We start from the raw sequence: 27,938 nt of genomic DNA, 5'->3' as shown, positions 1-27,938 counted from the left end.
CTCAGTGGACAAGTGGTTTATATCTTTTTGTGATATAGTCTTTTTTTTATATTCTTGTCCTTCATTTTTGCTTCTGTGCTTTGTCTATAGAGTGTCTACATGCCATTTTGATTTTCTTTGTTGACATAGTTTTTATAGTAATTAAGATTATAGTTAATATGTTAATATGTTACACTTGTTTTGCATTCGTTTGATGTGTTTGGGCTTTTGATTTTGCCATATATTGAGGAAATTTCCGTTTTGAATTTTCCTTGGAGTTCGATATTTTTGTTATTTGACTAATTTGTTTATCTACAATGATCATTTGTCTGTCAACGCTGGAGTTGTTAGTTCAAACCCCGATTCAACAATGTTGTATAGTGGAATTGGAAATGATGTTGTTATAATGGAAAACTTTTTTGAGTAGTTAAAAGGAAGAACGACTGAAATCATAAGTAAACGAGTTTGACGGTCACCATCATGAATTGGATGAAAGAAACATTGTGTCTAAACTAACGATCTTGTATCTGGTGGAGGTTATTGAAGAGTAGTAGTCTGGATATGCATGATGGATGATATCTGAATAGTAGCAGAAGATTGGGCAGTCTACGAACCTGAATGTTATTTTTGAAATATATGATATATCATCAGGTTTTTTTCCCACTAGTTTCTAATCTGATCTTAATCAAACATACCAAGATTATAATTTGGTACACCAGACGTGCGTTGCGTCTGTTTTCGACCACCCGGTGGATTAACTTATCTAACACATATCTCGATGTGCCCCGTGGTTGTCTAAATGTTTGTATTTTTTAACACGTCTCAGTGTGATTGTTGGGCTAAATTATGACATACATGTTTGATTTCTTTGCTAGATTAGTTTTATTGATATTACACCATAGCTTTGTTCTTCAATTCATAATTATGGTGTGATCGTCAGTTTGCAAATAATTCCTTTAAACCGGTGATAGGTGCCGTCTTGAACTTGACGTGTGGTGAAAGTATTTGCTCCGTGAAGGCCTTACTGTGATTTGAGATAAATAATAAAATAAAATAAAAGTGCTGTTCCTTTGACTTTTAAGTTTCCTGCTTTGTATGTACTGATTATGTCTTAGATGGATTTTAAGTTTAGTTTTTTTAATATATGGACATTGGTAATCGTACAATTTCTCTGCCAACAAGTTATAAAACTATTTAAACACTACTTAATAAACAATATATAATGGCAAGATGAATCAACAGTGAAGAAATAGTTCAACTTTCACAGACCGCTCAAAATCGTGATAACTTAGAAACTTATATTGAAATCTGCCTCACCTTTATTACAAAGAGCACATATAAGCACAACATTTGATGATTTATTACTAGGTATTTCTTTTTAACCAGTTTTAGTCATCAGAATTAAGCTTAAGTATATAGAAAGTAAATGACATGTCGCAGATACGATTAATCTATTCAGTATGTGATGGTGCTGGGGAAAGCATCTTTATGGTCATCTTATGGTATGTTGGTTATATCACCAATGAGGTATATTGAACGTCATTGATAGTATGTTTATCGTTTATTACGAATATGATATATATCAACGGTATGTACTTACATTGATAAGACGACGGATGCCACATGCGGAACAGGACATTAGTAAGATGACAGATGCCACATGTGAAATAGGATTTGTTTACTCATCTGGTGCACCTAATATTACTATGTTGTGTTTTGAAACCTGTTGTTTGAATTTTGGTTTTCATTTTTTTTTCTGTTTTTACCAGGCATTACCAGTTCTTTTTCGACTTATATAAATGTCAGCAGTGAGAGAGCTAAATAATAATAAGAGTTAACAAACAAATAAGAAATAAAACATAACATTCATCCCATATTTTATTCCAAAAACCAACAAAAATCACTCCCACGGAAATTAATGCCAACATGTACCCATGTAAATCCCCTCAATGTAACATCAAATAAAATTAAACAACATGATAATATAAATGTCAAGAACGAGGGTAAGTTAAATGAATGTATGATATGAATTAATAATAAAAAAAAACCAAACAAAACAAAACAAAAAACAAACATAAAATTCATTATTTTCATCTTTTATAACAAATACAAAAAAAATCCAACGGAAATAAATGCCAACATGGACCTACGTATATCCCCACAATGCAACATCAAATAAAATCAAACAAAATGATAATGTGAATGTTAGCAACGATTATATCTAAATGAAATTAGATTTTGTATTTGAAAGCTACCAATGAACTTGTTTAACCTAACTTTTTCCCATTGTTAAAGTAACATAGTAGATAAATGTAATAAGTAAAACCAGAATAATTTAAACCGATTATCCTTCAAAGTAATATTTCAAAGAAAAGAAAACCAAAGTCTGCATTCATTCATACACCATCATGTTAAAACATGACGTCCATGATCCCTCTTCTTTTTTATTCCTTTTATTTATGTGTATGCGTCAAATCAAGATCACTGATGAAGATTCCTAACCATGTCCTTGTCTTCTGCAATCTCTTATCTGAAGAAAATTGAATACTGGAAAATTATACTGATTTACGTTCTTGCCTTATTGTCAAAACTATATTACGAAAACTAAATCATCTCCTTAAACTACTCTACCAATATGACACATTCCAATTGCGTATGCTTCGTCCTCAATTTTTAAACGCATTTTTTGAGAAATATAATATGTATTCTATATACTGAGATCACTATATCTGATTGCTTAAATGACTGCTAAGATTGATAATAAAGTGCCAGTCTTTGTTAGAATCAGGCAATTTAGAAGAATTCAAAACATGGCTGAAAAATACCCGCCGAACTAACCATCCTATTTTGAAGTTCTCTCGTCCTGAGTTAGAAATGGCAGGTCTTTCGTTTCTGCGTGTCTGGTAATGTAAGAAATCTCCAAATATCTTTTGGTTAGAATTATAGAAAATTAAGGAGCTAGCTCCCCTTAATTAATAATTTCTAGTGCATTTCAACCGAATTATATCTTTAATTATCAGGACAAGGAAAAGGAAACAAATGTTACATTTGTGCACCATTATACATTTTGACCTAATGTAAACTTGAGTGGGTTTTTGTTTGTCATGTTTTCACCATTGCCTGATTCTTAGGCATCGTGGCACTTAAACCTTTAGGTTCTGTGGAAGCAAGTGCTGGTTATTTAAATATGTAAAACTATTGATGTTTAAACTCATTTATTTTCCTCCTAGTCAAGTGAGGCTGTTAAAAATACAGGGATCCCAAAGAATGCAACCTGTGCTACTAAGGTATTTACATATCAAGAATTGATTGCATATATACACATATTTAGAAACAAAAATCAGTAAGAAGATAAAATTGAACAAAACGAAAGGAAGAAAAATAAAACGTTATGTGTCTTTACAAAACTTCCAAACCAAATCTTTGTATCTATGAAATATTTCAGTTAAAATTTAACGTAAATAAAGGCAACAGTAGTATACCGCTGTTTGAAACTCATAAATCGATAGAGATAAAAACAAATCCGGGTCACAAACTAAAACTGATTTACGTTCTTGCCTTAACGTAAGTCGTGTTATCGAAATTCTTGACTTTTTTTTAATTTTCAAGTTAAACATAAATCACGCTCATTGAAATCTAAAACGTCACTACAGTTACGAGGAAAACAAATTGTTAGGAAATATGAACATCATACGATGAGGTCAAACGACCATCACCGACATGAATGGAAAACCAGCAATAAAGAGCGAAAAATTGTTTATCGTGAATTTAGGTATGACATTTCTCTTGTGAAACTTAAATATCTAAATGTAGACAATGACAGATATTGCTCTTTATATTAGACTTGTTTAAAGTAATTTTCCTTGATAAAGATTTCCGCAGTATGATTAAAGAGTTCTTGATCATTTAACACATAAATATCATCACGGTAAAGTTAAGAGGTATGTATTGTATGTTTTAAACAACATACCTGATTTCTTGTGTGTTCTTTTTCCATGTTTGCAGAGTACTGTAAATACAATTACCAGAGATTGAATTCCATGAAAAGTTGATATACACACATAATTTAGTTGTCACTTGGCTTTATATAAAAACACAATTTATTAATAGTTTCACAAAACGTAACTGAAAAATAAAAATAAAAAACATAACAAGGGTTCAGATGAATTTGTAAAGATATTTTCCCTGTTTTTCTTGAAATTTTTTTTATATATTGTTTTTACGATAATGTTTTTTTTATAAAAAAAAATTTCGAACTAACATAATAATTGTAAACTGGAAATTCGTAAAAATAGCTGACTTTATATACATTTTTGGTATGAATATGTTTAATTTAATATTTCTTTTTTATAAATCAAATGTTACGATAATTATTATTATATGATGATAATCAACATTCAATCTATCTTGACATGGTTGTTTGAAAATAAACTGATGCATATATAGATATTTCTAACAATGTGCAATACAAAAATTAATAACAAAAATGTAAATGAATACAAAAAATAATAAATATTTCTGAAAACAAATCTGTTTTCAGTTCTATTGGCGTGCTGCATCCCAAATGAATCTTTCCCGATTGACTCTCTCCTTAACAACCTAGCTGTGTTGTAGTCAATTTTGGTAATAGTCGATCTGCCTAATGTCTTAATTCGATTATGTTTCAATTTTGGGATGTATACATACGCAGCCCGTCTATTGTAAATATTTATATTGCATGTACTTCCCGATTTCAGAATTATCAAAATTACTTTTCTACAAGATTTGTACGGTTTTTGATTTGTATTTAATTCAAGATTTCTTAAAATCAGCATACATTAAGACGTCATTTTACAACTGACTGTTCATGCTTATTAAGCATAATCATGATAATATGTAATCCTAAATATTAATATTTTTATTTCTTTTCCTTTTTTTTTTTTTATTTTGATGTTGTTCATTCAATAAACATTTATCAATTTTGTGTATAGTTTACAGTATCTTGTTTTATAACGATACGAAGCTTTTATATGAAAAAAGTAAAATCACAAAAATAATGAACTCCGAGGAAAATTCAAAAAGGAAAGTTATCAATCAAATGGCAAAATCAAAATTTCAAACATTTTGAAACACCGTTAAAGATTTGATTTTGATTTTTGGTGTTTTAACGCCACTTTTAAGCACCGCTTTTGGGCTATTTCGTGGCGGTCAGTTTTTATTGATGGAGGAAAACGGATTGCCCGGAGAAAACCACCGACCTTCGATAGGAAAACTGACAATCCTAGTCAATTAGGAGTAGAGTCGAGTGCACCCGCACGAGCAGGGTTCGAACTCACAACCTCAGTGTTGACTGGCTAGTGATTACAGTAGTTGCTACTTTAACAACTCGGCCACCGAGGCCCCAACATCGTTAAAGAGAGAGGCGCAAGTTAACAAAGGGGTAATCAAACTCATAGGTCGAAACGAACTGACAAAGCCATAACCAAAGACGAAAAACAACCAAGAAGCAAGCAGCAGTCCACAACAAAAAACATAGACAGTTAAAGACTGAGCAACACGAACGACACCAACCCATTACCTATTATGTATACGTTCTATATATGGAGATCTGTATATACAAAATGATGCTGTGGAGGAAGCGCTTCTTGCTAAAAACATGATCTTCACTTTCTTTTGTTTCATATAAATAAAAAAAAATTCAAAAACAACATTAAATTTTATAGTTAGTTGCAGTAAAATCTGTTTGAACCATATCTTCAGGTCATTTTTTACCCTGAACTGAACGCAACATGTACCTGAACAATCTCCTAGGTTACACTGTGATATCTCGGTGTCATTACCAACACAATATTTTCCCTCGTCAGAAGGCGAGGGGTTATTGCAAATTCGATTCCTATATTCTGTGCCACTTCCGCATGTCACGGAACATAATGTTGTTGACCAAGAGCCCCACTGACCATCCACTGAAATACAAATATCATAATAAAAGAATTCAGAAACATTTTAAAGCTATATATATATAGTTTTTTGTCTGTAACAAACATTATTTGATACATTCTTTTTACTATATATATTTGTTTGATATTAAATATCTATCTGAAACTATATTGTCCTTTCAAAATTCCATAAACATGTCATATGCGTTAAAAACTATTTTATCAACAGTGATCCAGGTTATTTTGCTATCTTGAACTTACCATAACATGCAACTAGACTCTCACAGGACTTGGTGACCATAAACAACGGCAATGCAAATATCATTACAATGCTGAAATATTTTTTTAATTAAGTTTACAAATCGTATATGCGAGAAAATTTTCTTGGAACATCGAATTGTAACTTGTATCATGTGTGTATTTATTAGTAATGCATCTGATTATAGAGTAAACAGTGAAACTTCTCTAAACCGGTCCCTCTTAATACCGGTTCTCCCTTCATACTGGCCAAATCAAGAAGTCCCGGCCGACGTGTACGTAAATAAACGGTCAGGTAACCTTATAAAACCGGCCATTCCTTTAAACCGGATACCGGCCGTTATTTGTGTATTTGTGTAATCAATATCAATAAAATATCACCTCATAAAACAGGCCTTGCCATTTGAAATCATCCATCCATACATATTATTGTTATGTAAACAAGCACGTTAATCCGGTCAATTAGAACACCTGCATGGCGACTGACTAGTGTTTACCTGCCAATTTCAAATCATACCGTCATGTTCGCCTGCAGCTCCACTGGTGAAAAGTTGAAACCACTTGTCGTAGGAAAGTCGTTCAACCCATGCTGCTTCAAGAACGTCAACGAAGGAAACCTGCCAGTTACCTACTTCTCGAACATGAAAGCCTGGATGACAACTAATGCCTTCATCGACTGGTTACGCACAGTCAACACAACTATGAGACTACAGCGCCGACACATACTCATGTTCCTGGACAACGCATCTTCCCACTCAAAGATCTAAGTCTAAGCAATCTGAAACTCAAGTTTCTACCAGCAAACACTACTTCAGTACTTCAGCCACTAGACAAGGGCATTCGAGCTTTAAAAGCACGCTACCGCAAATTAATGTTTTCCTCCTTACTCACCAAGATAGATCAGACACAATTAGCCGCTGAACTCTGCAGAGAGATAAATGTGCTAGACGCCATTTACTGGGTAACTAGAGCGTGGAACAACACAAAAGAATCCACAATTCAGAAGTGCTCTTGAGTGGCAGGCTTTCCATCTTGTGATCCAGACACAGTTGATAGCACCGCAGATGATAACGACGACGACGACGATGATGTACCACTGAGTAAACTTGCTAAACAACTTAATGTGTCACCCAACATAGACCCATGCTTCGACGATTCGATACCAACAGAGGATGACTCAGACGACTTGGAAAGAGAACTCATACGTAATGATTTGCAAATTGACATGAAAATGAAGATGTTATGTTTCTATTAGATATTTGATGAACAATTCTGTTAACAAAACATACCAACGTTTTGTTCCAAAGGGGTAATCAAACTCATAAGTCGAAACGAACTGACAAAGCCATAGCCAAAAACGAAAAACAACCAAGAAGCAAGCAGCAGTCCACAACAAAAACATAGACAGCTAAAGACTGAGCAACACGAACGACACCAACCCATTACCTATTATGTATACGTTCTATATATGAAGATCTGTAAATACAAAATGATGCTGTGGAGGAAGCGCTTCTTGCTAAAAACATGATCATCACTTTCTTTTGTTTCATATAAATAACAAAGTTTCAAAAACAACATTAAATTTTATAGTTAGTTGCAGTAAAATCTGTGTGAACCATATCTTCAGGTCATTTTCTCCCTGAAATGAACGCAACATGTACCTGAACAATCTCCTAGGTTACACTGTGATATCTCGGTGTCATTACCAACACAATATTTTCCCTCGTCAGAAGGCAAAGGGTTATTGCAAATTCGATTCCTATATTTTGTGCCACTTCCGCATGTCACGGAACATAATGTTGTTGACCAAGAGCCCCACTGACCATCCACTGAAATACAAATATCATAATAAAAGAATTCAGAAACATTTTTAAGATATATATATTTTTTTTATCTGTAAACAATATATTTGATACATTCTTTTTACTATATATATTTGTTTGATATTAAATATCTATCTGAAACTATATTGTCCTTTCAAAATTCCATAAACATGTCATATGCGTTAAAAACTATTTTATCAACAGTGATCCAGGTTATTTTGCCATCTTGAACTTACCATAACATGCAACTAGACTCTCACAGGACTTGGTGACCATAAACACCGGCAATGCAAATATCATTACAATGATGAAATATTTTTTTAATTAAGTTAACAAATCGTATATGCGAGAAAATTTTCTTGGAACATCGAATTGTAACTTGTATCATGTGTGTATTTATTAGAAATGCATCTGATTATAGAGTAAACAGTTAAACTTCTCTAAACCGGTCCCTCTTAATACCGGTTCTCCCTTCATACTGGCCAAATCAAGAAGTCCCGGCCGACGTGTACGTAAATAAACGGTCAGGTAACCTTATAAAACCGGCCATCCCTTTAAACCGGATACCGGCCGTTATTTGTGTATTTGTGTAATCAAAATCAATAAAATATCACCTCATAAAACAGGCCTTGTCATTTGAAATCATCCATCCATACATATTATTGTTATGTAAACAAACACGTTAATCCGGTCAATTAGAACACCTGCATGGCGACTGACTAGTGTTTACCTGCCAATTTCAAATCAATACCGTCATGTTCGCCTGCAGCTCCACTGGTGAAAAGTTGAAACCATTTGTCGTAGGAAAGTCGTTCAACCCACGCTGCTTCAAGAACGTCAACGAAGGAAACCTGCCAGTTACCTTCTTCTCGAACAAGAAAGCCTGGATGACAACTAATGCCTTCATCGACTGGTTACGCACAGTCAACACAACTATGAGACTACAGCGCCGACACATACTCATGTTCCTTGACAACGCATCTTCCCACTCAAAGAACTCAGTCTAAGCAATCTGAAACTCAAGTTCCTACCAGCAAACACTACTTCAGTACTTCAGCCATTAGACGAGGGCATTAGAGCTTTCAAAGCACGCTACCGCAAATTAATGATTTCCTCCTTACTCACCAAGATAGATCAGACACAATCAGCCGCTGAACTCTGCAGAGAGATAAATGTGCTAGACGCCATTTACTGGGTAACTAGAGCGTGGAACAACACAAAAGAATCCACAATTCAGAAGTGCTTTTGAGTGGCAGGCTTTCCATCTTGTGATCCAAGACACAGTTGATAGCACCGCAGATGATAACGACGACGACGACGATGATGTACCACTGGGTGAACTTGCTAAACAACTTAATTTGTCACCCAACATAGACCCATAGTTCGACGATTCGATACCAACAGAGGATGACTCAGACGACTGGGAAAGAGAACTCATACGTAATGATTTGCAAATAGACATGAAAATGAAGATGTTATGTTTCTATTAGATATTTGATGAACAATTCTGTTAACAAAAAATACCAACGTTTTGTTCCGTTTTAGTAGTCACAACCGCCACATCACCCAATATGATTCGCCCCTAACAACCGATGACGTAGACAGACAATTAATGTGATAATAGCAACAATATTAATGTCACTAGTGATGCATGGACAACATACTATGCTTTAGAACCCGATTTAATTTCTCATTTACTGGTGCCTTTTATTTTATAGTTTGTTTCTTATTTTATGAACTTTCTCTCTCTGTGGAATGAATTTATTATCGTTTAGAGATGACTGACCTTATAATCAAGGCTTTAGTCCTGATAGTCATTTAAATTAATGGCTTACCCTGAATTGTACAGTTTGATATGTTAAAGTCAGAGATTTCCGTGAGTGCATCAAAGTCAAGGCAATTTCCTACAAATTCATTGAGTTCAGTTTGAGAAGCTTTCCATTTGAACAAATCGGTCATATTGCAACATATTGAGTTGTAGCCAAGATAGCTGAAAAATAAACGTTGAGTGCGCTTAACTATTACATTATAATGGTGTTTAAAAATAAAACAACAAAAACAAAAGAAGTTACATCAAGGTCATGTTTATGACGTCTTTACTCTTAATCCATTGGATGTTTGATGTGTACTGATTGATATTTTAGTCTTAGATGCATGATTGTTTTTTAATTGGTTGTTATTGGCTTTGAATTAGCTGTTAGTAACTGCGAGAACTATCAGATCGGTACTTGATGTCTTTTTGTTGTGGGGATGTATAAGTACCCTGCCACGTCTACTCTGTGATTTTGTTAGATGTATTTTTGCTCTGTATCGAATTGATAAGTTAAGACCTTTTCAACTGATTTTTATAGATTGTTCTTATGTTGAACTGTTATACCACTTTCTCAGGTTAGGGAGGGGGTTGGCGCGCCTTTAAACTAGTTTAACCCCGCCACATACTACATGTGTCTGTCCCAAGTCAGGAGCCTGTAATTGAGTCGTTGTAGTGTTTTGCTCTTTCTCATATTTTTTGTCGTTTATTGTTTTGCATATTTTATTCTTATTTTGAGCGGTTACACCGCTGTCCAAGGTTAGGGGAGGTTTTTGCGCCAACAAACTTGTTCAAACCCGCCACATTCTGTATGTGCCTGTCCCCAATCAGGATCTTGTAATTCAGTGGTTGTCGTTTGTGGCTGCATATTTGTTTTTCGTTTATCAATTTGTACATAGATTAGGCCGTTAGTTTGCTCGTTTGTTCGAATTGTTTTACATTGGTCATTTCGTGGCCTTTGATAAATGACTATGCAGTATAATTTTTACTCATCGTTGAAGGCCGTCCGGTGACCTATAGTTGTTAATTTCTGTGTCATTTGGTCTCTTGTGGAGATTTGTTTCATTGGCAATCATAGCACGTCGTCTTAAATTGATAATAAAATCAAAGTTAACTAGTTCTTTGCAGCGATGATATATAATAAACTTGTTTCTAGTTAAAACAAAATAAAAAACAAAAATATATACACAAGAAGCAACTTACAAAACGACTTAAGGTAAACAAACTTTTTTTCATTTATTTGTTCTTTTGTTCTTTGATTATTTTTATTATCATATGACATTGCTTATTATAGTAAAATAAATATGTAAACATCACGTACAGTCTGGTTATATTTGTAATTTTTCTAAATATATTGGGTGATATTGATGTAAAGTCGTTGCCAGTTAAAGTTCTGAAATGAAAACATTTAAAAAGTTAGATTTGTCAAATTGAATTAAATGATATAATATCTGAGACTTTTTTACGATTTCAACTTATAACAGTTTTGAACCATCCTTTAGTATGATAGAATATTTTGGCTTTTAACTAGCTTTCAGTAACAGCTAGTACTCTTATATCGGTACACTGTGCGTTTTGTCATTATGTTTGTTGTCTCTTTTTTGTGCTTCGTACCAATCTAAGGTTTTTAATGTTTTGTCCGTTGGATTTTTTGCGTTTGAATTGTCTCACATTTTGTCATGTCGGGCCTTTTTTAGCGAACTTAACTGAATGGTTTTGCTCATTGTTGAAGGCCAAAAACTATGACTTACAGTTGCTTACATCCACGTCATGTGGGCTCTGTGAGTATTTGTATCATTGGCAATCACATCAGATCCCATTATATTCATTAAACAATATTTTTTTAAGATTGATTTTTTAGTGAATATTGTCATGAAAAGAGCTACACTGGAAAATGAAAAACACTAATTGATTGATATATGTCTCATGGCTTGGAACACTTATACTGTGGATATGCAGGACATAAATTGGAAATTATACGAAGACACTCTTTTTACTTCACTGACCCCCTAATTGAACGCGCTACGTTAAAGATAACAATCGATAGACTCCAAGTCGACTTGTTTATGTTTTTACTTTTGGATATCATGCCATTGGCAAGATGAATTAAGAAACAATTAAACATTTTAAGATAAGACAATCATTGAACCAAAATAACGACATCCGGGAATAGCTACAGGCACGCTACAACGGAAACGTTCAAATTCAGAAGTCTATCTATTCTATTCCGCCATTGGCAACATGGATTACCTACCAACTATTCAATAGATACCAATGTTATACAAGGCCCTCATAACGTCGCAGTGTTTACCATGTGTTCAACTATTATTTTTTAGGAAAATATATATGTGATTCTTATCTATTCGGTTTTTTTTCTTTTCACAATATTCGTCTTTCTAGGAATTATGATTCCCCATTTTTAAAGTTCTATCTACATTTTAAACCTACCTCAACCTTTTCTTGTTTCAATGAATTTTCTTATTTTCGATCATTGATGCAGAAACTGTTGTGTATACATCCCATTCACAAAAAAAAAAACTCTATCAGCATCCCCTGTTTCAACATAATCTTAAATCCCAATTAATGTTCCAGATAATGACAATGGCTGATAACAGAGTTTTCAACCCAAAGCATTTACCTTTTGATTTCGTTTTTTCAAAATTCAGATTCATGTATTAGTTTGAAAATTTTCATATCAGTCGAAACATGCATATGACATGGAAACACTCATTTTTTAACCTGTTTGGGATATTTAGGTAGTGTTGTTAATGTTATTCACTTTCAATAATGTTTTGTCATGAAAACAGGCAAAGGTTACCTAATATTATTAAATACGTTGCAATAAACTGTAATGATTTCCATGTTTAACGGAAACCGTTAGTTTCACATGATTATTATTCTTTTTTTTTTATTTCTTGCCTGACAGTCGCTTTACTTGATACGAATTTTGATTTGTGTAACAGTTGTTGTAATACATTCCAGAAAATTATTGCTATAAAAATTAGCCCCTTGAATAGATTACTTGTTATAATAACTTGGACTCTGTAATATTATCTGGATCGTTTCAACATCTTTACAATTTTTTTCACTGTGACTGAACACTACCTCTATAACAGTAACAACCAAATATCTACCATTCAAACTTGATTCTCCACATGGTTATATTAAAACAAACCTAAATTGTACGAGACGTTTCAACCTTTAGCATACACGGAAAACTAATGTGAACATAGAGTTTTTCTAAAATGATACTTTATAAATTTCGTGCGTCCGAAGCGCTTTTTTTACAATCATCACGAACGCTCAGACCTAAACAATTGAAAACAATGCAATTATTAATACGTAAAAACATTAATAAATTCCATCCCGTTCAGACAGTTGTCTGGCAGTCAATCCATTACTGTTCAGAAGCTTTTCAGACAATTTTATAATGTTGTTGTTATGCACAGGTAAATAACTTGTACTGCACATAGACCTGTAGACGGAACGATCTTACTTCATTGCAAGCGAATTGTCTCAACAGTACTGAATTTACCGCAGTGAAAAAGTCTGATTTATCTCATTTATTGTTCAGTTTTCTAAAGAGCTGTACAGATCAAATTGACTGTTTTAGGTCAGAATTGTTTACAATTAGTAGAATTGGAGAACCAGAATTTCAGTCTTTCTTGTCATAACAACAATACTAACCAGTATGCATATGACACAAGATCCTTAAAAGTATATGTTCTTATAACTGACATTGATGAATAGGCAGTAACACAATTATAGTTTTTTTAATTGTTAACCTATCCTGTCAGGCTGAACGTCACATTCACCAAGAACGCTCACGAAAAACAAAATAACACTCAATGTGTCAATAGTCGAATAATAGTTTTACGAACCAATATATGATGTCGACCATATATTAGGAGACCTAGAATTTCAGTACTTTTTTCTGTAAAAAAACATACTTACATGTAAGTTAATGACACAAGACCCTTAAACGTATCTCTTGCAATAGTTGAAATTTCGTTGTAATCTAAATATCTAAAATAGATAATAGATTAACGAATCGTCAGTAAAACACTATTTAAATTTATTGTACAAAACATATGATATTAATAAAATTGAGAATGGAAATGGGGAATGTGTCAAAGAGACAACAACCCGACCAAAGAGCAGACAACAGCCGAATGCCACCAATGGGTCTTCAACACAGCGAGAAAATCCCGCACCCAGAGGCGGGCTTCACCTGGCACCTAAACAAAAAAAAAAGGGTACTAGTTCAGTGAAAATGGACATCATACTTAAACTCCAAAACATATAAATGAACTAAAATTAAAAAAAACATACAAGATTAACAAAGTCAGAGGCTCCTGATTTGGGACAGGCGCAACAATGCGGCGGGGTTAAACATGTTTTGGGAGATCTCCACCCTCCCCTTATACATCTAGCCAATGTAGAATAAACAAACACACAGCAATACGCAGAGTAAAACTCAGTTTAAAAGCAGTCCGAGTCCGATGTCAGAATAAGTAACAAAAGAAACTAAGCAAAATGACAATGATACATAAATTTACAAAGGACTACTAGCAGTTACTGACATGCCAGCTCCAGACCTCAATTAAACTGATTGAAAGATTATGTATTCATTATGTGAAAATCAAGCATCATGCCCCTCGTTAGGTGTTTAGTATCATACCATTATAAAATATATGAGAAGAACAATACCTTATCATACTAACAACTGGTTTTAGAATAAATGTGTTTATTTCCAATATAAAGACCCTTTCCAGTCTGAATTGAATTCGCATTCATTCGATATTCACAAAGCAAACTAAAAATTTAAAAGTCAATGTGTTTAAATAGCTGAGAAAGGTCTGACCAAACGGAACGATAAACAAATTTTAATGTTGACAAAATATTTGGAGAATGAAATTTAGGATAACCATTAGTAAAAAATATAACTTACAAATATTTTAATGATATAAGATCCTTAAACGCATTTTTTGCTATAGTTGATATTTGGTTTCTTGATAAAATGCTGAAAATAGACAAGGGATTAATGAATCGTCAGTAAAACATTATTCAGGTTTATTGAATACGACATTTAGTATTGATATACACCTTTAGAATCTGACTTGAAGTCACTACCTATCGAAAATAACTGATCCTTTTAAGACTTTAAAGGCATGATTCTCGTCAGTTGGAAATATATAGTTTCTAATAATTGGTATATAACTAAAACATGTTTAGCAACACCCGTTTTAACAGCATGGTACAAGGATTAAATGCATGGCTTAATTCATGAAACTATTTTTTTTCTTTTGTTACTTTTATCGAACTCCATATTTTCGACCTTCGTACATGAAGGGACGTCATCATCTGAATAAAATCATAACATTCCTCAAAAACTCTGGTCCTCACATTGTCTGAGCAATGTGGACAGGCAAAAGGCTCTTCGGATGCTTCGAACAGGTCTGTCATCAAGACTCATAACGTTCTTCAATCATTTCGTGCTGACTAACCTTCCGGAAACATCCATAGATATTGTTGTGTGTCCACATCGTTCATTTAACATTCTCTACCGATAGCAATAAAACAGCACACACGTTATATAAGGTGGACAAATTCATGTTTAACCGCATTGCACGGGCTAATAAGGCATTGTGATTTGCAAGTCCCGTACAGATAAATTTTGTAATTGATAAAAATCGATTCAAGTGGGCCATTATTGTCTTAGCACTTTCTATTGAGTTGTTCATCTTATGACGTCACCTCGTTTCCAAAATATTCCAAAATATCAACAACTTAATGTAAATTACAAACAGTTAACAATAGAAGAAACACAAATTCTCCAGAATGCAGACAACAATTTGTTTGTGTATTTCCTATTCATATATTATTCTAGGAACTTGTAACATGTTTAAAATGGGGTGTGAGAAACTTATTTTGAGTAGTATACAGCGTATAGAGCGTCTCTATTGTGCAGTTATTCCTTTAATTAAACAGAAAAAAAACAAAACAAAAAAAACGCGTTTAAGCATTCATCAAATATATGTCTTTTTATTGCTCATTTTTTTTTTATGTTATCCTTGTTTTCTAGATATTCAAACAGCCCTATTTGTCATACCTCGTTAAATCGCTTGTCAGAATGATTACGAACTCATTAAAAAAAAACATATGATATTTTGTATCCATCATCGAAGTTATCAAAGATGTTGCGGCTGGTAACCGTCGTTTACATAGGTATTACATTATTTGAAAATTGACTGCATATACTGTCTAGACCCTTTGATTGAGAAACATTTAAAATGAATAATTGTGAGTATGAAAAGTCAACGAAAAGCACGTAAAACGGAAAATCTCAGGAGTAGCAATTTTATATATCCCATATTCGGTTTTTTTTAACATTTTTTACGTTCGTTAACATCTTAGTAATTTATATAAAGAGTTACATCTGTTGTTTAATAATCATGCTGTCGTTTAAGTATCTGTTGCTTTTCTTGCATCGCCAATGACATGATTCCAAGCACATAACACAATTGGTACAAGCAACAATATCAGAATAAATAAGTGGCCATGTAGCATTGATGACAAAGAATAAATGTTATAAGCTAAGAGCGAAAATAAAGATAATGATAAAAAATAGTTTATTCATTTGGTGTATGCCAATCAAAACGCTTTTCTTGATGAATTCATTAATCTGGAATATTAAAAATAGGAAGCCACCAATTTATAAAAGCTTGAAAAACTGTATTACCATTCGGGACGATCAACTTATTCATAATGTCGATCATAGAATTGGAATTTCAGTCTTTTTTTTAAATTTTGAAATCAATACTTACAGGGTTCCCAGTGACATAAGACCCTTAAACGTATCTGCTGTGATTATTGAAATTTGGTTATTGCTTAGACCTCTGAAAATAGAGCATGTAACATATGAATAAATCGTCAGTAAAACATTATTTGAATTTATTGAACACGACACGACATCTTTTATTTTAACCTTTACAGTCAGACTAAAAGTCCCATTCAACAGGAACACTCACGAAAATCCAAACTATTGACACTCAATGTGTGTCAATAGTCTTTTTGACCAACAGTGACGATGAACTAATTTCATAATGTCGACCATAGAAATGGAGAATACAAATTTCTGTACTTCTTTATCCTAAATACAGTACTTACAAGACATCCAATGACATAATATCCTTAAACATATCTGATGCTATAGTTGAAATTTTATTATTATCTAATACTCTGAAAAAAAAAGATAAGAGATTAATGAACGTCAATAAAATATTATTCAAATTTATTGAACACGACATGTGTTTTTGATAGGAGCCTGGACGTCATATTCCTCAGGAACGCACAAAAGAAAACAAAAATTGAAAGACAAGGCCTATCAATAGTCGAAAAACATTTGAATCAAATGGGATGATAAGCAAATTGATGATGTCGACTGAAAGATTAGACTTTTATTTAAGACAACCATTTGTAAACAATAACACTAACAGGGTTTTCAATGACTCAAAAATTAATTCTTAAGCAAGGTAAACATATATGTTACTATAATTAAAATTTGGTTTCCTAATGAAAATTTGAAAATAGATAAGGAATTAATGAATTGTAAGTAAAACAATATTTACATTTTTCGAATACAACAGTTGTGTTTGTTGTTTGACTTTCTAGTCGTACTTGATGTAACTAGCTATCGAAAAGGCTTACCCCTTTTAGACTTCGAAGGAGTCATGCATGGCATTTTTAAATATTTTCCAATAACGTATATATCATAAAAATATTTTGCATGTCAGTGTTGTTTATACCGGTAACAGCCTTATCTATCCTTGGATGAGACAATGACGATAAACAACGGATTTTTTGCATGCTTCCGGTAGGTCTGCAATCAATACATTGCGTTTTGGCAATCTCGAATGAACTTGAGTCATGCTGTGCTGACACTACTTCCTGAAAGGTTCATAGATAGCGTTGTCTGTTCTTATTGGTCAGTGAAAATATTCTACCACAACAATAAAACTCCTTAAATGTAATGTACAGTGTACGATCAACTTATTCATGATGTCGATCATATAATTGGAATACTGGAATTTGTCTTTTTTTCATTTTGAAATCAATACTTACAGGGTTGTCAGTGACAGAAGGTCCTTAAACGTATCTGCTGCGATTATTGAGATTTGGTTATAGCTTAGAACCCTGAAAATAGATTAGTACTCCATATTTAAATACCACAAGAACTATATAATTTATATAATCAGATTGATAAAATCTTATTCTATTATCACTACTACAGTAAACAAGTCCTTAAATAAATATTGGGATGAGATGCTTCTAACCAGATTTATCAATGTATTCTTGGTAATAATACATCTGATACTAAAAGATCTGCCGCATGACCAATGTTGGTTTTTCGGAATCATCAATCACGTGACACCAATTACGTGATTCTGCAGTCACATTTGTTATTAAATACAAGTTAGAAGGAATATAAGACAAATGGTATACACAACAGTGCCATAATGACATAAGTGGTGAAGTGAGGTTGTCGACAAAGATAACAAATTATACCTATATGCTAAAATAAGAGATAATAATAAAGATTAAACTTTATACAATTGTTGTTTGCCAATTGAATCCCTTTTCGGAATTGTTACATTTATCAGGAATGCTAAACAATATAGAAAGCCAATGATTTATAAGTAATTGGGAAGCTATAAAACCATAAGGGACCATCAACTAATTCTTGTTATCGACCATAGAATTGGAAAACTGGAATGTCCGTCTTTTGTTATTCTATCATAAAACAAATTATAACAAGGAATACAAGGACACAACACCATTAATCGCAGCTTGTGCAAAATTGAATTTGGTTTGTGGATCAAGATCTGAAAATACCATATCGATAAAGACATTTAGTTTGTGGATCAAGATCTGAAAATACCATGTAAATAACAACATTTAGTTTGTGGATCAAGATCTGAAAATGCCATATACATAAATACATTTTGATAGTGGATCATGATCTGCACACACCATGTAGATAAATACATTTGGCTTGGGGATCAAATTCTGCACAAACCATGTCGATAAATACATCTGACTTGTGGATCATGATCTGTTCATAAAATGTAGATAAATACATTTGGGTTGTGGGTCAAAACCTACAAGAAAATGCCATATAGATAAATACATCTGGCTTGTGGATCATGATCTGCACATACCATGTAGATAAATACATTTGGCTTGTGGATCATTATCTGCTCATACCATGTAGATAAATACACTTAGCTTGTGGATCATGATCTGCACATACCATGTAGATAAATACATTTGGCGTGTGGATCATGATCTGCACATGAAATGTAGATAAATACATTTGGCTTGTGGATCATGATCTGCACATAAAATGTAGATAAATACATTTTGGTTGTGGGTCAATATCTGCAAATACCATATAGATACAAACATTTGGTTTATGCATCAAGATCTGAAAATGGTAGGTGAATAAAGACATTAAGTTTGTGGATCAAGATCTGAAAATACCAATGTAATAACAATGTTAAAGTACAATTGTAAAAGAATAAATGAATCCACAGTAAAAGATGATTTGAATTTATTGACCGTGACACGTGTTTTTGATATAAAACAATCTGGATTGGGGTCAATCAATCGGAACGTTCAATATAAAAGCAAGATTGAAGTCAATTCGTATAAATACTCTGGAAACTGTTTGACGAAAAAGGGACGATCAACCAATTTACGATTTCTGCCAAAGAATTGGAGAACTGGAATTTTAGTCAAACATTAATGAAAAAAGTACTTACAGGACTTTTAATGATACAAGACCATTAAACATATCTGCTGTACAAGTTGAAATTTGGTTAAATCCTAAATGTCTGAAAATAGATGCAAAAATTATCATGATTAAGATATCGTTAATAAAAAAAAACTATTGAAATTTACTGCTTTAACAGAAAATAGGAGGACCTAACGCATAGACTGTTGTAGCGGAAATTGGATTTCCAGTTAAAATTTTAAAGAGGTAAAGATTTAATGAAATGTAAATAAAAACCACTATTGACATTTAGTTAACACAACACTGATCTTAGATCTAAACCTTTACAATATAGCTTGAAATCAAGGTATTTTGAGAATTTATCACCTCTCTAAAATATTTTCCGGGGAAAAAAAGTACATAATATTTTTCCTTGGATAATAGTTGTCCTTGGAACCATTAAGAGTTGATAAGGAGTTGGTGAATTGTATTCCAGGTGAGCATTTCGACCTTAGCTTCGTATATGGATTTAATGCAATGTTGATTACTGGAATGTTAAATGTTTGTACTTTAAAATGATTTGACTGAACATTCCTATATTACCTTACTTGATGTTTATATTTTCTATGGACATTTGACCTGAATTGCATTTAAGCCCACACTGAATATTATTTGTGCCATAATGTTGTCTAAATTAATACTTAGAACAAATCAATGTTTTCAGAGAGGCGTTTAATGACTATAACATATTCAAGTCAATAAGACGTCTTTTTTAGCTGCACAGGCGCACAATTCACACTAATGTAAGACTAATAACGAATACTTAAAAAAAACAATGATCTTCTTTTACACACCATTGAAGCTTAGCAGTGATGTGGCGGCTGAAAACGTTAATAATAAACATACATTTGTATTTACAAGTACACTTGTTAAAACATTAAACGCACATATTGACTTAATCTTTTACATGTAATTGTTCTAATTTGACGCATATTTTCAAAAATTTAGATATTTGATATAATGAAAGGCCAACGCAAAGATCGTAAAAAACAAAAAAACAACTGAAGGATCTTACATTTTAATACATTTCATGTTCGTTTATACATTTGTTTGTTTGTTTAAAACTTACAATGATGCCAGTAATTTATAAAAAGAAAAGAGATTCATATGTTGCTAAATCCAATTATGTAGGTGAAGCATCTCTGGCTTTTTGGCATCACCAATTAAGTGATTCCACGGTCACACCAATATCTAAGTGCAAAGTAGGAGGAATATGCGACCAATGGTACACACAACAGTGTCGTTATGACACAAGTTAGAACATGGGATTGTTTACAAATTACCTGACACAAATGAAAATAGCAAGTTACATGTATACATTTTATACGTCTGAAGCGCTTTTCTAGATTTATTTTCATCACGAACGCTCAAAGCCACATATTTGAAAGCCAAGGATTAATAAGTAACCGTACAAATAAAGAGCGTTATGACCAAAAGGTACCTTGACATGATAGCCAAATCAAACCAAAATCAACTTTGTCTGAGTGTATTATAAACTTTGTTTCTAATGATTAATAAATTGATACACGGACAGTTTAGGAATGGTTAAGATGCAAAAATGATAAATATTAATACAAGCAAAACTTCTTACATTTGGTGTTTGCAAATTGAGGCGCTTTTCTGGATTTTGAATTATTTAGGAATTCTTAACAGTTACTAAAGGTTGAAATTCAAGGATGTATACATGTTTGAAAAGCAGTATGACCATAAACATGATAAGAGACGATAAAAAATTTAAAATGTCGACCATTGAATTAGACAGCTGGAATTTAAGTCATACATTAATTGAATAAACAATACTTACAGCATTTCCAATGACGTAAGTTTACTAAACGTATCTTCTGCTATAGTTGAAATTTTGTTTTGTTGCACATCTCTAGAAATAGATAAAGGATCAATGAATAGTCATTAAACCATTATTCAAATTCATTGAACTAGACACGCGTTTTTAAATTAGCTTTTTCAAACTATCCTGCAATCTCATTCATCTATAAAACTCAGGAGAAAAAAAGGTAAACGTGTATCAACACGGAGAAACTGTGTAAGCGTCAAATCTATGTACAGCTCAAATATATAACCTTCCCTTAAATCTATATCCGTGACGTCATGACACTCAAATCTGTGGATTTTCTTGTTTACTCAAAACAGTGTCCTTTTCATAAGGTGGACACTTTCCGTAATGTGACGTGACTGGGGGCATGCTCATAAAAACTATGTTGGGGTTCATTTAGCGCAACTAGAGAATTACTGGATTTATTGTTGATTTGTTTTCGAAACGAATATGTACGAAATATGTTCCACTGTACGAAAAGCAAGCATAAACAAAATTGCCTTTTTCATCTTTAAAAGTGAGGCGAAAGATACCAAAAGGACTCTCAAACTCATAAGTCGAAAATAACCTGACAACGTCATGGCCAAAAAATAAAAAGACAAACAACAGTATACAAAACACCACATAGAAAACTAATGACTGAGCAACACGAACCCCACCAAATACTAAGGGTGATCTCAGGTACTCCGGAAGGCTTAAACTGTTTTGCTGAAAACCATGCTGAAAACTGTTTTGGGACGCGGGTTTTGTCCATTGGTCATCCCTTCCTAAGCACATTGAGTCATTCAATCATTTACCTTACAAGAAATGAAAGCTAATATACGCCACTGTCAACCGTCAAAGTTTACCTGTGACCATGGTGTAACAACATAAAATAAGTTCAAATTGAAAAAACAATGTGTGAAAGGGCTTTACCAATTAGAGCGACACATAGATCACATAACAAAAAAGCAGAAGCACAAAAGACGCAACTTAATGATCAACATTATGTTTTACTGTATGTTTTTAAAGGCTTCGTGTTACTTATTTGACGAACAGCCAAAGAAGTGTTTATGATTAATATGTCTATATTGAGAGAGAGAGAGAGAGAGAGAGAGAGAGAGAGAGAGAGAGAGAGAGAGAGAGAGAGAGAGAGAGAGAGAGAGAGAGAGAGAGAGATATGATAAAATACAAGAGCAAACCATACAATTGTTTTGAGAGAGAGAGAGAGATGGTAAATTACAAAAGCGAACCATACTTACAATTGTTTTAGAGAGAGAGAGAGAGAGAGAGAGAGAGAGAGAGAGAGAGAGAGAGAGAGAGAGAGGAGAGAGAGAGAGAGAGTTGGTAAAATACAAAAGCAAACCATACAATTGTTTTGAGAGAGAGAGAGAGATGGTAAATTACAAAAGCGAACCATACTTACAATTGTTTTAGAGAGAGAGAGAGAGAGAAGAGGAGAGAGAGAGAGAGAGAGAGAGAGAGAGAGAGAGAGAGAGAGGAGAGAGAGAGAGAGAGAGAGAGAGAGAGAGGCGAGAGAGAGAAAGAGAGAGAGAGAGAGATGGTAAAAAACAAAAGCGAACCATACTTACAATGTTTTTGTAGTAGTAGGTATACCATCAGGTATATTCACTAATTTTTTCTGGTTACATTTCACTTCTGTGCCTTGGCAAACACAGGACAATTCTATACACGGATTAGCACAAGCCGTTTGCATGAACTTATTATTACAATGATCGTTACGATGTACATGATTCCAAAACTGTTCTCGTTCTCTTTTGAAAATAAACATATTCAAACAAGTTAAATTAAATAATTGTTTAACGCGAATTACGTACCACCAAATCTGTTAACTTTAGCAAAAACTATCGGTTTCGGTGTTAAACATAGCAATCTTTGACAACAGGTAGATAAAAATATAGGAAAATAACAGCATTCAAAATGTTTTCAGATTTCAACGCAATTTTATTTTACTGACAAAATGGTCTATCATCACTGCTATTTTAAGTCAAAGCGTTTTTCAAATGACAAGTAAGGAACCTTTTAATTTCCTTTTCGAAAACGTTTGGACCACCAATGTCTTGAAAACAATTTAATAAAAATTATAAGATGTGGTATGATTGCCAACGAGACAACTCTTCACCAGAGGCCAAATGACATAGAAGTTAACAACTATCGGTCAAGGTATGGCCTTCAAGAATGAGCAAAACCAATAGCGCATATAAAGGGCCCAAATTGAAAATGTATTCTTAATTTGTGTTCAATAGCGGTAGCTCTATGTTTCAGTGCATCTCGTTCTTATTCACAGATAAACAGGCAAGATATCATTCACAAACAGAATAACTTCAACTTTGAAATACCTAGATGTTATAAAAGTCCAAATATTCTTCAAAAGTTATATAATTATATTGAAAAAAAGATTATGTATGATTATCAATGACACAACTCCTCGCCAGAGACTAAATGAAAATGTTAACAACTATAAGCCCGCCTTACGACATTCACCAATGATCAAAACCCATTCGCATATTATTAGCTATTAAGATCCCTGAAATGACGAATTTATATAAAACAATTCAAAAGAGAAAACTAAAAGCCTGATTTATATACAAAACCATTAACGAAAACCAAAAATGACACATAACAACAAACAACAACAACTGAATTACAGTTTGGTGACTTTGGATAGATATAGGAAGATGTGGTATGAGTGCCAATGAGACAACTCTACATCCAAGTAACATTTTAAAAAAGTAAATCATTATAGGTCAAGGTACGGCCTTCAACACGGAGCATTGACTCACACCGAACAGCAAGCTATAAAGGGCCCCAAAAATTACAAGTGTAAAACAATTCAAACGGGAAAACCAACGGTCTAAATCTATATAAAAACGAGAAACACGTATGAACTACATAAACAGACGACAACTACTGTACATCAGATTCCTGACTTAGGACAGGTGCAAACATTTGCAGCGGGATTACACGTTTTAATGGTACCAAACCTTCTCCCTTTTTCTGAAACAATAGTATAACATCACAACATAGAAAGACACACTATAAAATATCAATTGGAAGACTTAACTCAATCAAAAAACGTAAATTAACACACAATGAACGAATAACTTTGATCTGTGATACCTGAATGCAAATACATAGTTATTAAAAATTATAAGGGATAAATAACTAAAGTCAAAAGTAAATAAACAGGTCGAAACAAAGTTAAAGTATGATACCACTGTGAATTGTTAAACAATATTTACAAAATCATCACTTTTGAAAAAAACCTGCGTCATATTATACACAGATAAATGAAAATAATTTTCTTGTTAAGTAAACTTCTTCTTCTGTGTGTATAAAATCTAGGCACATACAGAATATGGCGGGGTAAGATATGTTTGCTGGTGCCAAACATTCCTCCTAACCTGGGACCGGTTAACAATACAACATAAGAGCACATAATCTATTAATTGCAAACAAGCACTACTACTGTAGCATGTACTATAAAATTAGTATTATATTCCGGACTTGTAACACACAATATCATGAGAAAAAAAAACGTTTGACTAAGCGTGATTAATTGCAAAAGGTCATATAATTACTGGAAAGACAGTTCCAGACATATTGGTCCTTTTGTACATCACATTTTATATCATGAGTTAAGGAATGTGTATCATTTAATTTTTTTTCCAAAAAAAATGAGAAAAACAAGTACGCTAAAATAAATGATAAATTGTAGTTATTTTAGGGCAATACAAATTACATTAATCATCTCACTGATTTAAAAAAAAACTAAATGTCGGTAGAAATTTACATTATGAAATGTTCTGCTAAGCTATATTTTTTATTAAATTACAATACAGTACCTTTAATAATCAAATTATAATCTAGACAACCTCTAAAGATGATGAAATACAAAAAATGATTTTCTACAAAAAAGGTACACTATATAATCCCAGATAAAAACTAAAACACGTTTATCATGTATATTCAGATGAAATTGCGAAATATTTAACAAGGGAAAGTAATGAAAAATAATTCAAACTAATGAATATGATTTCATAGCAAATCTTGTATTTGGGTCATTAAGATAAGTCTTTTTGGAAGATTGAGTGATAAAGGAAACAGAGAATAATAATAATTTTGGCTGTAAATGATACTTCCATAGAAAAGAAAGGATATGGGGTATCAATCCATGATCCAAAATCAGTATATGCACAGCAAGAAATACAAAAAGCATAGGAACAGCGCTTTTATTGCTGTTTTTCGTCTCAAAGTCACAGAGTGGTCTTCAACACGGAGCAACAAAAAAAAAAAAAAAAAAAAACTCTCACCCCACTGCAAGTTCAAGAACGTCCTAGCACCGGTTTGAATGTTTTTTTTCTCAGATGATCGGTTTTATATATTTAAACATAAATTTACGGAACATATTTTCATAGTCATTGAAAGTCGAAATTATTTTTAAAAAGGTAATGAGTCAAAGCCGGATAATGCAATCAGATGGACAACACCACGTGCTGAAGACCATCTGTAAACTGCAGTGAGGTTTGAAAATTTAAAATGTATAATTGGTTTCCGTTTACCTTCAAGAATAGAATATCAGCGATAAAACCGTGGTTAATTGATGTTGGGCTTAATATTATGTATCATATTACGGTCAGGGCGTGTGATATAACTGTTAATGCATCAATGTAAACCGAACACTAAAGACGAAAAAAAACTATGTTTCTGAATATCAACAAATGAATGAACCGCATCAGCTCAGTAGTCACTACTTATGTAATGATATCAATTACATAACATTTTTTCGTAAATCGCTGTTGAAAAATCTAGAAATTATTAACCGATGTATTTAGTTTAAAAAAAAAGGTTCCAATTTCCTCAGCCAAAACTTACCTGATATGGATTTTGCTGTTCTTTGTATGTCCCACTCATTAGCTGCTCACTCATTCAAGCACATATACATCCTTAGTTTTTTTCTTATTTTTTGGTTAAACACGTATGTTCAATTAAAAAAAAACAAGAGTGACTGGGGAATTAAAATATAGTCACTACAGGTCTTCCTCCGACCTATAGTAAAACATTTGCCAAAGTGATGCGTCCGTTAGGCTGTGCAGGATGTACAATATTAAAAAAGGAGATGTGGAATGATTGCCATTGAGACAACTATCCACCAAAATTCAAATGAAGTGGATGTAAGCAGTTATAGGCAACCGAACGGCCTTTAACAATGAGAAAAGCTCATAACGTATAGTCGGCTTTAAGTATGCAGCCAGGTCCGGTCAGAATGGGGACTTGAATCCGCTGCGCTCTCTGCACATCAAGAACCCTTGCAGCAACTCTTTGAGGGGTCCGTAGGTAGGCTGTTGCAAGGCAAAATTTCTGTCCCAATCCAATTTACCCTAATTTTCAAGTGGCAGTCCAAATATCCCCGACCTTCATCCCAGACGACTTCTATAACAGGACCTACCCATTATAGTATTTATTGTTAATTTGTTCTCGTCCTGAACATGCATGAAATATATGCCACTGGACATTAAGCAACCAATAATAAAATAAAATCAATTAAAAAAAGATTTGAGGCCATATCTGTGTCTGTATCTGTAAGTAATCGTAACTTCCATTTATAGGAGATCGAGGAACTCCTCATTCAATCCATAACCCAAATAAAATCACACAATACTATTCATACACATATATAAAATACCAAATGAAAAGAGTTGCAAAGTTAAGGCGACAGTATTGAACCGATGATAAAACCTTTATAATCGATTAAGAAGAAACAAATGAAGGTAATGACCAAGAACTGAGGGAATTGACGAAATGGGAAGGATAAAATCATCATGTTTTCAAAAGAGTTTGACCGAAAACTTCAAAAAGCAGGTGAGATAAATAAGGTTAAAAAATAGAACATACAGAATTTCACAAAATCTGGTTTGTCTCAGAGATTGTAAAGAATTTGACTCAAATATGAAGTTTTATAAATATTTCATGAAGATTGAGAAAATCCTGGGCCTTAACTATGATGACTCAGCATAAATTCACAGTTTACAGTATGCATGGTTTACTTAAAGCACTGAATTCAAAATAAATTCATAATATATGCCTATTTGTAATTTAAATTGTTTAGAAGTGTTTATATTTACTCTTCGCAGTAATTGCAACTTATTGATCCTTCCTAAATATTTCTGATGGGGTGTTTTTGTCGTGTCGATAACCCAAAAGTAAGCCGTAACGCCTAAACGTGCTTTTTTGTGACCGCGGCATAGAAAAGTACAAGCTAGAATAACAAAAAGACCTCAATAAAACTTACAATAGTGTGTTCTACCCTAAATATGTAATAGTAGTAAATATTCCACATTGCTAGAAACAGGGAAAAAAATTAGGAATTGTGAGGCCCCAGGGACAAAAAACAGAGAAAAATGCCTACCCCTGAGTCATAAAACAGATTATTTAACTTGTAAATGCTATGATTTTTTTATTTTAAAGGTCTTTTGTAAAGTAAACA

At 33.0% G+C, this 27,938-nt stretch overlaps 1 protein-coding gene across 3 annotated transcripts; it reads right to left on the bottom strand.

Annotated features, from left to right (window-relative positions):
- Positions 1–1,839: 1,839 nt before the first annotated feature.
- LOC127715221 (slit homolog 3 protein-like) lies at positions 1,840–23,197 on the bottom strand. Of its 3 annotated transcripts, XM_052221242.1 has the most exons (14): positions 23,023–23,197; positions 21,425–21,496; positions 19,610–19,681; positions 17,910–17,981; positions 16,956–17,027; positions 16,613–16,684; positions 14,737–14,808; positions 13,740–13,811; positions 11,107–11,178; positions 9,811–9,965; positions 7,814–7,981; positions 5,754–5,921; positions 3,950–3,988; positions 1,840–2,509 (listed from the first exon to the last, which is right to left on the bottom strand). In XM_052221242.1, exons 1-14 carry the CDS (start codon positions 23,145–23,147, stop codon positions 2,433–2,435), a joined length of 1,308 nt encoding a protein of 435 aa, XP_052077202.1. In that variant the 5' UTR covers positions 23,148–23,197; the 3' UTR covers positions 1,840–2,432. The 3 variants fall into 3 exon arrangements, with proteins under 3 accessions (XP_052077202.1, XP_052077203.1, XP_052077204.1); XM_052221243.1 differs by lacking the exon at positions 5,754–5,921; XM_052221244.1 differs by lacking the exon at positions 7,814–7,981.
- Between the last annotated feature and the right edge of the window lie 4,741 nt (positions 23,198–27,938).

This window comes from Mytilus californianus, unplaced genomic scaffold (genome assembly GCF_021869535.1).
Source record: "Mytilus californianus isolate M0D057914Y unplaced genomic scaffold, xbMytCali1.0.p SCAF_9, whole genome shotgun sequence".
Lineage (NCBI taxonomy): Eukaryota > Metazoa > Mollusca > Bivalvia > Mytilida > Mytilidae > Mytilus > Mytilus californianus.
This window is presented reverse-complemented; position numbering and strand designations above follow the sequence as displayed.